General features: G+C 38.7%; 2 protein-coding genes across 8 annotated transcripts in view; one reads left to right on the plus strand and one right to left on the minus strand.

Moving 5' to 3' along the window:
* Nucleotides 1-3,509, plus strand: part of elmo2 (engulfment and cell motility 2) — a 30,272-nt gene extending 26,763 nt beyond the window's left edge. For all 7 annotated transcript variants that reach the window (XM_033967086.2, XM_033967080.2, XM_033967084.2 and 4 more), the window contains one exon: nt 436-3,509. In XM_033967086.2, coding sequence (XP_033822977.1) covers nt 436-636 — 201 coding nt within the window. In that variant the 3' untranslated portion in view covers nt 637-3,509. The remainder of the gene's footprint in view (nt 1-435) is intronic.
* Nucleotides 3,510-6,375: 2,866 nt separating this feature from the next.
* Nucleotides 6,376-10,895, minus strand: LOC117371696 (leucine-rich repeat neuronal protein 2). Its single transcript, XM_033967397.2, has one exon. The coding sequence runs from the start codon at nt 10,647-10,649 to the stop codon at nt 8,373-8,375; it is 2,277 nt and encodes a 758-aa protein (XP_033823288.1). The 5' UTR covers nt 10,650-10,895; the 3' UTR covers nt 6,376-8,372.
* Nucleotides 10,896-12,147: the final 1,252 nt, after the last annotated feature.

Below are 12,147 nucleotides of genomic sequence, written 5' to 3' on the forward strand. Positions count from 1 at the left end.
GTGTTACTCAAGCATGTGTGAATGAAAACACAACTCCTGGTCTGTTTTTGAGGTGGTAACAATGTTCTAACACAGCTTAAAGCTCACAAATACTGCTGCAATTTTCTTTCATGTAATAAAGTAAAGTTTTAGTCCCAGTACAGTATTTTGTAAAAACAGCTCTTAGGGTAACGTTTTTAACTGCCATAAACCAGGAAGTGGCTCTGAACGCTGTGAAAATCGCTTTAAACTCAACATGGTGAATTATTAGGATAACAGAAGTGTATTTGGAATGTGAAGATGTGTGAATATTGTCTGTTAAAGCCATAAAGGCACATTATGGTACTTTTCCAGTAAAGGGCTTGCCACCTACTTGTCTCCAAACCTATAAAAACACACATTCTTATTCTACATCAGTAACCACATATTAAAAACCTGTTTCTTGCCCCTGGTCAGTACTGCATCTGGACTGACGGGCTGTGTGCGCTGCTGGGGAGGGAGATGGGCAGTGACCTGACACGCTCAGACCTGGACACTCTGATCAGTATGGAGATGAAGCTCCGCCTCCTTGACCTCGAAAATATCACCATCCCAGAAGCCCCGCCCCCTGTGCCCAAAGAGCCCAGCTCCTACAACTTCAACTACAACTATAGCTGAAACAAATGGACTAGATTTAACTACAACTACAGCTGAGAAATACAACTTCAACTTAGGCCTGTCACGATAATTACTATATCGACTCAAGATATGAAAGCTGGGACAATATTTTTTGGGACTAGTGGAGATTTTTTGGTTAATTTTTGTAGTACTATAAGATTGGAGGATTGAACATGTAACTTCAATGCAACTTTATCCAAATTGCACGTTTATAATAGGTTTTGGGGTTAATCCTGTTTAAGGGTTATTGTGTCAGTGGCATAATTAAGGTCTTTTTCACACATGTGAGTGGCTCTGTGGAGCCCCAAGTGGCACTGGGTTTAGTCTTGTTTACTTTTGGGTTGGTCTTATTCACACACACTGTACGTCATTCACCCCAAACACGATGAGCCACGTGAGAGTGCATCTACTGATCAAAGAACTTATCTTTACGACAACGCGCTTCAAGCAAACAGCCACATGAACACGCACACGCTCGCTTCCCTGTACACAGTGGTCTTTTCTTTCACCTGTGCAGACAGATCCAGGCCCAGGCTTTTACTGTCACAGCAGGTTGGCCTCATTCATACCACAATCGCCCCGCTCCAGAGGGAATCAGAGTGCGACTGTTGGGTTCACACCGACCCAAGAACCACTCTCGGAGCGAATACTCTTGTACATAAACTTGACTAGTGCCAGTGTGAAAACAACCTTAGTTTTAATATTATCGTTTATCGTCTACATTTTCTTATATTGAACTTTAAAGTTTGTTATCGTGACAGGTCTACTTCAACTTCAGCTACAACTTCGACTGCAACTTCAACTACAACTACAACTACACCTGGACAAACAATGGACTAGAGGTTTAACTACAACTGAAGTTTAAAAATACAACAACAGATGAAAAAATCTATTACGAGCTAAAAGTACAAGTAAAGCTGAAAAGTCAACTACAGCTACAACTGGAACTAAAAATTAAAAATGTTTTAATACTTTTTAAAAGTACAACTTAAACTACAACAACAACAAAAATCACAACTGAAAAAAACAACCACAACTTCCACTATAACTGAAACTGAAACCTAAAAAAGAAATGCTACAACTTCAAGTACAGCTGAAAAAATATTTCAACTGTAAGAGTTAGAAATGTTACCAAGACAACCGCCACAATCTACTTTAAATAAGAAAATATGTACTCAGATCAAGAAAAACGTATTTACGTTTAACTGAAAATACAACTATAACTAAACTACAACTATGATAAAAAACAAGCCATTTACCTTCATGTTTTGTCTAGTCACAGAACAAAATGTCCAATAGAACAATCTACTTAAAATAAGAAAAATAAAATATCTACGCAAGTCAATAATTAATTTTCTTGAAATGTTAAAATGGTGGACTAATTAAAAGTAACAGCCAAAAACTGTATCCAATAGACACATATAAAACACATACAAGCAAATGAGTTCATGTTGCTTGTTTAGCTTTAGAGAGCAGCGGTGTAGAGTAAGGACCTCATTGACCAATAGGGCTGGATCCATTTTTGAAATCTAATTTCTGAACCTGATGCTCGAAAACACATTTTTAATACCTGTGAGGAGTCAGTCATTAGATTCGAAACATAAATCAGAATAGTACTTTAAATATAAGTACTTATTTGTGTTTTCTTCAATACCAAAATATTTGATCAAAGTACCCAGTCCTGTCAGTCCTATGTGTCTTTGAATGTTTTAAATACTATCTAAAGTTTTAATTCAGTAGTACTATTACTTTTTCCACAGGTCACAGGAAGATGTTGTCTTTTTTATTATATATTTTAAATACTGTGACAGTAAAAGAACAAACTAGACAAAGATCTTAGACCAGAGAAAATAGAAGTTACGAATGTAACTGTGGTTCTATGAATTCTGCATGTCCAGAGTCATCAGAGCTTTAGCGCCACCCTCTGGTGTTCAGTGGGATAAAATAAAACTACATTTCAGAACATTTATGGCCATTTTCATATGTTTGTAAGTTTACTACTGTCTGGTGCCAATTCATTTTAGCACTACTTTTAAATCATTTTAAATAGTTTTATGATTGTTATTAACAGGGTTTATTCTGAAAAACTGGAACGGGCATGATAAAAACAAGTATAAGATTTATGCCAAAAATTTGCACTGGAACATTCCCCTGAATATAAGGAAAAGGTACATAAGACCACACTGGTGAGAGTTATCCTGGCCTAGTTTGAAGTTTTGTAAAACTAAAATATGAATTACAATAGTAAAAATAATCGTGTTTTGCTGATGCTGTCGATATATGGCTGCTTGCTGGATGTATTAAAAGTCTCAGAAAAGCAACAAGAAATGAAGACAAATTCTATGAAGTTCTGAATGAACCGTATAAAACAACCACAACAGTTTGAATGATCTCTCTTATCTCTATGAAGAAATAGATTTATATTTTTGTAACTCACCATTATCGGAAGAGTTTAACATTTAACAAGCATTACCGTATCTATTATTACTATTTAAAAAATGTATTTCCATTTTCATTTAAAAACCTTTTGCCAGCAGCTAATAATGATGTCAGTGTTATTGTTCTATACAGTTAATGGTGGTTCGTGCGAAGATAAATTGTTTTTCTAATGTTTTAAATGTCTACAAACCATTTTATACTCCATAGGACCATTTAAAACTGCAGTAACTTCTGTAGTATCTGATATTATGTGGGATGTACTAACCATGACTTGAATCTATCGCTCTTTTTCATAAGATATTTATTTAGTGGAGGTGGAGACAGAAGAGAAGTAACATAGAAGTGAATAGTATTTTATGTATATACAGTCTTGTGATGCCTTATTGCAGAAAATGTAAAATGTTTTGTGTGAATAAATGCAGAGTCTAACTAAAGAGGTGGGAGTTTTTGTAATGATTTGCAGCTGAATAGGAAAAAATCTTAAACTTAGAGATATAAATTTGAAACTTCTGCTGTAGTTTACACAAGTACTAAAAATGTATTGCAAGTTTTTCATCATGTAATCTTTTTATATAAAATGAGACTTTTTATATGTAAAAATGGCCAAAGATGGTCAAATTTTTTGGGCATTCAAAACAAACATGGAAAGAGCCAGGATTAAATTTCCTGTTTCTTTTTATTGATATATTAGATACAAAAAAATATACAGAGGAGATTTTGGATTTTATTCAGTGTTTGAATAAACTAGTTCTGACCGAACATTTGCCTAAACAATCTATTTTTGCCTCATTTTTTGGAATTAAAACTTGAATAAATCAGACTCCAAAAAATCGAAATCCTTCTGTACATTTTGTCAAAATCTTGTTAAATACAAGACTTTAAAGTTGGACGAATGTAGGTGCTACAAAGAGGTGATCCTTATGTCTCTATCGGGGGAAAATGCATTTTAAGAAAACAACCTCTGAAGTCCCCACTGCCAGTTTCCATGTCTGGAGAGCCATTTGTCGTGCCTTAGGTGGTGGATCCAGGGGAGGACGGGCCCCATGTTGCTCCTTCGGGCTGTGACCAGTCGGGCCTCGTGGGGAAAGGCCTCCATACACTCGCTGACAAGCACCCACCGCAGACCTGGCTCCAGGGTGAGCTCCAGTAGCACCAATCCTGTGACATAACTGGCCTCGTTGTAGAACTCATAAAAGGCTTCTAAACCACATTTAGTTTGACCTGTCCCCCCAGGACCTGTTTGCCATAGGTGACCCTACCAGGAGCATGAAGCTCCCGACAACATAATTCCCAGGATCATTCGGGGGCTCAAGCCCCTCCACCACGTTAAGGTGGTGGCTCATGGAGGGGCGGTGTTTCAGATCTGTCCCACTGGGAGGAGGCCCCAGGGAGGGACACGCTAGATGGACTTTCTTGCTCTGTCTGTCTGTCTCTCTCTCTCTCTCTCTGTCTCTGTCTCTCGGCTGGCCCAGGAACACCTAGAGGAGTTGGAGAAGCTGGAGGAAGTGTCTGGGGTGGGGGAAGTCCCTACTTAGAGTGCTGCTCCCATGACCCAGTCCCCAGATAAGTGGAAGAAAATGGATGGAGGGCGTTTGAAGTTACAATGCCTCATATGACTATGGTTCCGAGTTGATTAAATTACATATTAAAACATCTTTCAGTGCAGAGTGGACAATTCTGTTGTTTCCACATGAAAGCTTGTTGCTAAGAGACCAATCTGACAAAAAAAAGAGTTTTGCCTGAAGTGTCCTTAAAACATAATGGTAATGTATTGAGCTGGTTACTTTAAAAAGTCTGTGCCCTTTGATATAACTGTAGGTCTGTGGGATCATTGTGAGTTGAACAGTGGGTTTCAGACGACATCACAACATTCTATAGACCAAAGATATTTAACACAGATGTGGAGCAGCTAAAATGAATTTAGGTCAAATGCAAATTTGTGTTTTAATACAGTGAAGTCTAGAGTCTAGTCACTGATAGAAATGATCAGATTCAACATTTACAGATTAACTTTGTCGACGTTTCATGGAAATGTACAATGTAACTGAGCTTTTCCCCATCTGGAAGTATAACACCATCACATTATAGAAGCTGAAAACACCAATAGTGCCATTCCATTCCTTAAAGCTGCACTATGTAACTTTTCTGAAGTAGGATCTGCCATCTGTCTGTCTGTATGGAGACAATGCTTCACCTTGAATGTTCCACAGACTGGCTTTAAACATTTCTATGTCCAAGGTTCTACATAGAAAGCCATGTTTTTTATTCAGTAATTTGTAATTGAATAAATGAAATATCAGTAAAATGCCATTCTGTTTAACATTCCAGGCAACGCATTAACATCGTCATGGAGACAAGCAGATGGTGGAACGTTCATCAGAAAATACACATTTTAATTAAACACTGGATATATATATATAGTGCCTTTTCAAGACACCCAAAGTGCTTTACAGTCCATTATTCATTCACTCAACATTCAGTGGTGGTAAGCTACCGTCTGCCACAGCTGCCCTGGGGCAGACTGATGGAAGCAAGGCTATTGACCCCTCTGACTACTAATAATCACTCATTCACCACTTTCATACTAGGTGCTACACAGGTACTACTGATCTTATACAATTAAATGTAACCTACAACTTCAAATGACAGTTAACAAGCATAATAGGTCATTTTGTTATGATATTCACCCATAAAAATAACATAACTTCTATATGCAGATGTAGTTATCTGCCACCGTTTCCAAGAAACAATATTCTTAATTTTTCAATATGGATTACTCCACCCACCCCTGCTGATAAATAAAAAGACCAACTGACCTGTTACATGTTTTTTGTATAATGTGGTCAATGTCAAGTCTTAGCCAGCAGGGGGCATAATAAACCACACTGCTTGCTCTATCTTTAATGCTGTCATCTTAACTGCTGTTGATATTACAAGCAGCTCTGCACAACAATACATTAGTTATCTGTCACTTTTCAATGTAACCCATCCATCCATTTTCTTCTGCTAATCCGGGGCGGGTCGTGGGAGCTGCAGTCTAAGCAGGGACTCCCAGACTTCCCCCACCCCAGACACTTCCTACATCTCCTCCAGTGGAATGCCACGGTATTCCCAGGCCAGTCTGCGTGTCCTGGTGGGACATACCCGTGACACCTCAGCTGGCTCCTCTCAACGTGGAGAAGCAGCGGCTCTACTCTGAGCTCCTCCTGTGTGATTGAGCTCCTCACCCTATCTCTAACGGCCATCCTGTAACACCCCAGTGTAAGAAAATAATGAAATAGCCACAAGAGAGTTGGATAAATTTAATTTTTTATTAGATAATGTTTCAAAATAGACTTGAGCACAATCACTTTAAATTATGCTTCTGGGATGAGTATAAACAGTCCTGTGCAAAAGTCAGAGCGATGAAGAAAGACAGATGTGATGTACAAAAATATACACAACTTCCTCAAAAGAAAAACTAAAAATATAGTTAGACCTCGGCCAAGGCGCAGGCGACCTATCTCGCAACTATAATAATATATTTTAGTGAAAATCAGATGTTTATTATGAGGAAACAGAATGGCAATAAGATAAGTAGTTAAATAAGTTTATATGACCCAATACCCAGTACCACTTCTAGTCAATGCTGTTTCTATCCATGGGTTTCAAAATGATAAAAAATTAGGACTGTTGCCATATGTTGTTTTTTTTAGTTTTTTTTATATAATGTCCTTTAGAATAGTGAAAAGTCCCCAAAATGCTGCCTTTAACAGGACACAGAAACCCATGATTTGACAAATATATATCACATAATCAATGGCTAGCTTCTTAAACTATACTTAATTCATAAATTAAAGGTGTACTGTGTAACTTTTTTTGGTGGAGGGATGGCGAAGTCCTTGTCTCCATGGAGATGTTGCCTAGAATGATCTATCTATCTCCATGGAAACAAGCAGGTGATGCCTCTACACCAAGTTACAGGTCAGGTCAAAGTTTTTCAAGATATTTTTCAGCAATACAAAATAACTGTGCACTGTAATGAAATAAATGGTAGATACGTTTAACGCCGTACTTTGGAAAATTCCAGGCCTCGAATGGATAAGTTACGTAGCGCATCTGTGAATAAAATATATTGGTATTTAAATAAACTTTTCCACAGTACTGTTTAGTTTTGAAATGTCCCATGTTACTGACTGGAAGCAAAGCAAAAAGTTCACACCAATCACTAGCTTACAATGCAAAAATAAGCAGCAATTTTGTCCCAAAGTCTGGAATTCATTTGAGCTTTAAACGTTGTAGCCGCCATGATGACCCTGGAGTCCGAACCGCTTTCAGATAAGTCTTTTGATTCAATCTTCAATTCGGTGTCTGTGATTGTCCATTTTTAATTCTGTACAACACACTTAAACACAAAAACGATGACAATATATATTTACTTTGTATGGTATAGAAAATAAATACAAATCTATATATCCACACACCATGGCTGGGTTTACAATCTTTCTCTTTCACGTTTTCACACCAGGTTGTCTCATGTAAGTGGATGTAGTGTCAGTAATTCTGTATATAACACAATCATTTTCAGCAGAGTTAGACCGCATTGCATTGCTTTATATCGGAGGATTTAGTGAATATGTGCTGCCTATAGAATATAAAAATTGTCCCGAAAGCTCAAACTCAAACGATATCCTATACAACTCAATAGGCAATTTACTTTTTCAAATTCGAAAACAAAATAAATAAACATAATCCAATCACTTTCAGATGGAGTTTCCACCACCACCTCGGAAATGTTATTGCTTTACCTGAAATGTTCCACCATATGGGATTAAGTTTACTATCTACAAGGAGTCAAGGTGGAGCAGGTCCGTTGACAGAAATTTGGGGGCCCGGGGCAACAATCCTCACATGGGCCCCGCTCTAATATAAATTTATAGGAAGAGGGTACAATTCTGGGCCCCTAAGATGCTGAAAAAATATCTAATATCTAAATATCTAATGTCTAATTTAAGAAAACAGGGCTGTGGGAACCTGTAGTCGTGGGAATTTAGGTATTCCCAAGTTACAGGTCAGATCAGTGGAGAGGTGAGAGGTGTTTTTCTTAGCAATAAAAAAAGTCACTAATTGAAAAAAGACAAGTTTAATACCATAATTTGGAACAATCCAGGCAAAGCAATAACATCTCCATGGAGACAACAAGCTGGAAGGTCCTCCACCAGAAAAGTTACATAGTGCATCTTTAAGGTTGTCAAACGTAATCAAAATATATGCTAATAAATCCTCCTGTATAAAGCCATGTTTCGCAGTTAAACCCATCACAACGGCACTTTCTCGCTCCCCTCTTCTCCTTTATCTTCTTTGACCTGGATCACATGACCTTTCACTTCCTGCAGCAGCATCACATGATCACCCTTCTGACCCTCTGCCTCAAAGCTTTGCCCAGCTAAAGCTAGCAGAATTAGCGCCAGCAGCAGGAGCGTTACAGCCGTCGATGTCAACTCTGGTTTTAGCTCGAGACTAGCTTCCGGTTCGTTGGCTTCTTTTGTCCTAAACGTGACGCATTGAGGTTTTCTAACAGTTCTCACCCTTTTGCTAACGCGCTTGGTATCATCTGCGGCCCCTAGGTGGAGACATACTCTGTAAAACGTCTCTGGTTGCAAATGCGTTAGATTGAAACTTTGCGTTCCAGCTAGGATTCTTGTCGTGTAAGTTGGTGTGTGTAAATTGGCGTATATGGCTTGCCACGATAGGCGTGTTGAAGGTAAGTTACGTACATTTTGCCAGGACAGGATAGCGTAGCGTTCTCCAACTTCCCTTAACTCCAATCTGGCAACCTCTGCTCGCAAAAACGCTTTCAAATTAGCTTTTTTCCGACGACTTTCTCGAGCATGCACGCCAACAGTTATGCTTCTTGTATCAGCACCTAAAATATTTTCAGCAATACAAGTGTACAATCCAGCTTCGTGAGATGTCACCTTGCTAATTTCTAATGTACCCTCGGGAAGTAACTTGTAGTGTTTGTTACGATAGCATAACGACCTATTCTGGCTGTCTTGATTTTTGCTAGAAGTAAAGTTATGATTAGATCTTGAAAAATTGCGACACAAATTTGATTTATTTGGTCCCAGTTTCATCCCCGAAGGAGTTACCCAGTAAATTTCCGGTTGGGGATCTCCAAGGGCACGGCAATGCAAGACGAGTTTTCCATTTTCTCTAACACCAGCGTAGGAAGGGAGCGAGTTTGATGGGATCATCGGGAGGCAAGACGCAGACATCTCTAGAGTTGATACCTCCCTAACTTTACGCGATCTCAATTCTGGAGGTTCGGAGCAAAGTGTGGCTTGCGGTTGGATAAATCGTACAACTCGAAGCGTTTGGGTATCGGTTTGATCTTTGTCGATATAAAGATGAGGAGATTCTTCGGCAGCCCAACGGAATAGACAATCGCAACGTAATGGATTGGAGTGTAAGCTAACTTCCTGCAAATTGGGCAAAGATAGCATGATATTGTGGTGTAGAGCGCTAAGCGAGTTTGAGTTTAGCATTAAACTTTCGAGTCGGGTTAGTTTAAGAAACGCGTGAGGGTGTATGTAGGATAAACGTGGATTATTTGTGATTTCAAGTTTGGTCAATTCTGGTAAATTTTCCAAGGCGCCTTTCTCAATTGAAACCAAATCATCCATGTTGTTTAAACCTAGCTCCTTAAGATGCACCATATCACGGAAATCACCATTTTGAATCAACTTTATTCGATTTTTGTTAAGATCGAGGAATTTGAGACCAGGAACTCTTCGCAAGGCTGCAGTAGGGACTTTTGTGAGTTGGTTGTCAAAGAAAGAGAGGCTTTCTAGCTGATCCAAACCGTCTAGCGCTTTCTCTGCTAGATTTTGCAGGCCCATGCCTCCAAGAACAAGACTCCGCAAAGATTTCAGCGCTATAAAAGCTTGTTCCGGTAACGCTACTACCGGATTTCCACCTAGCATTAGCACCTCCAACTTCGGTAATGCTTTGAACCATCTTGGATCTATTGTGGTCAGTCTATTATTATTGATATGCAAGCGAAGCAAGTTATCCAAGCCAGCAAATGCTCCTGGTGAAATCGTATGCAAGTTATTGTGGCTTAAAAACAATTCTTGCAAAACTGGCAGTGATGGGAAAGACGAATCCGGTAGGTGGCTTAAATGGTTTTCTTCTAAATGCAATGCTAGCAAATACCTCAATGGAGGACCTGACGTTATCATTCGAATATGGTTGAAACGGTTTTGCGACAAGTCAAGGTCGGTCAGGTTTGGGAGCTTTTGCAACGTTGAGGTGTCCAAATCTGATAAAAGATTACTCTGTAGTCTTAATGTGTGTGTATTTTTGGGAATAGGTGATGGAAGCTTGGTTAGTAAAAGATCGTTGCAGTCCACGGTTGGTGCCTCGTGGTACAAGGAGTCGAAGGAAAACCATGGCTTGATTTGGCAAACGCAGCGGACTGGGCAGGAAACGTGCCAGGGCAGTGAATGTGGTAGATTACCCACCGCTAGAGGCACGCAAATAAACAATAATATACAAACAGTGTAATGCAAGGGCAGTGGTTGGGGCCTCATAATCTTTGCAAATCAATGAATGTTGCAACTGAAAGAAATTTAAAGTTTGTTCAGAAGATGGCTAATAGCTTGGGTCCCATCTTCTTGGCTTTACATAGTTTGGAGGCAATTGGAGACTCCTTTTGAGGCAATCTACAGGAGTTTACTCTTGTATGTAGGTGTAAAATGGCCGTAGGTTGAAGAAGACAGCGTTAGCGAACAAACTGGCTCCTTCACATCCTGGCAGTAGGTGGCGCTCTAGTGGTGTGGCTTGAGAATAACCTGCAAACACAGGACAATAGAGAGGTTAGTTAGTTGGAGCATTAAATGTAGGAGTTCAAAATGCACTTTGTAATGTTTTTTTCTGGTGGAGGTTCCATCATCTTCATGGAGACCAACAGGTGATTGGAAATTCCACAGTATAGCATTAAACTTCTCAATGCCACCAGGCCAAGTTAAAGGTCAGATCTGTGGAAGTGTGACAATAAGAAGGCATGGTTTTCAAGATATTATGAGCAATAAAAATATGGGTAACTGAAAGTCTAAAGCATTTCAAGCAAAGCAAACATCATCTTCATGGAGAAAAAGCCCCCACTCGAAAAGTTACATAGCGCACCTTTATGCCTTGTGGTATGAAGTTAAAACATTCACCTGAGGGAGCATTGTGGAAACAGCAGTTCAAATGAGGCTAAAAACAGCTAGCTACATTTGTTAAATACAGACTGAGGCAAATATATGACTGCACTATGAGCTCTGAGGAGAACTAAAATCATTTCATTTGTGCATTTCTAGTGTCAGCATTTCACAGCCTCAGTTTAGATCAGCACTTTTTATGTAACCACTAAAAAGCCCCCAGGGATCTCTGCTTCTAATGGCCTTCTGAGTGAGAGCAGTCGTCAAGTCAAATGTTATAGTGAAAAAAATGCTTTACTCACATAAACATGATATAACATCATCCTGAATCCAAACCAGTTTAAGGGGAGGCACTAAAGGCAAACCCATTTTTTCCAATTTTGGTCTATAATAAAAAACTAATTACCTGGACACTTTATTAAGGTTAAAAGATAAAGATAAAAGATTGGTAGGTGACAAAATGAATTGTTTTGCAGCATACTTTTGAAATATTTTACATTTTAAGCATACAGAAAATTCTGCCTCTAAAATTGGTACTATTTCTTACTTGAATACCCTTTTGACATCCCTGTTCTATGCTTCTGGGTTATATCTGTTTAAAAGGTAACTAAGCAGACACTTTGTATTCACACAGATCTTTTTTTTGTCCTGATGTAGTTGATGTAGTCCAGATTGGAATTTTTAGTCCATATTTCTTGGTGTTGTATATGCTAATGTTGTGATGATAGTCAAATTTCAAACTCAATTTCCACGCTAAGGAATAGACTCAGTACACAATACTGATTCTGATTCCAATACCGATATGATGATAATTAAGAAAACAACATAAACAACTTTATTTAGACAATAGAATCTGATTTTCCACTTTAAATGGTAGTACTTTTTT

The sequence above is a fragment of the Periophthalmus magnuspinnatus genome, chromosome 5 (genome assembly GCF_009829125.3).
Source record: "Periophthalmus magnuspinnatus isolate fPerMag1 chromosome 5, fPerMag1.2.pri, whole genome shotgun sequence".
Lineage (NCBI taxonomy): Eukaryota > Metazoa > Chordata > Actinopteri > Gobiiformes > Gobiidae > Periophthalmus > Periophthalmus magnuspinnatus.

Coding starts and splice junctions, on each gene's coding strand:
- LOC117371696 (XM_033967397.2), bottom strand. CDS start 10,649: ATGAGGCCCCAACCACTGCCCTTGCATTACACTGTTTGTATATTATTG.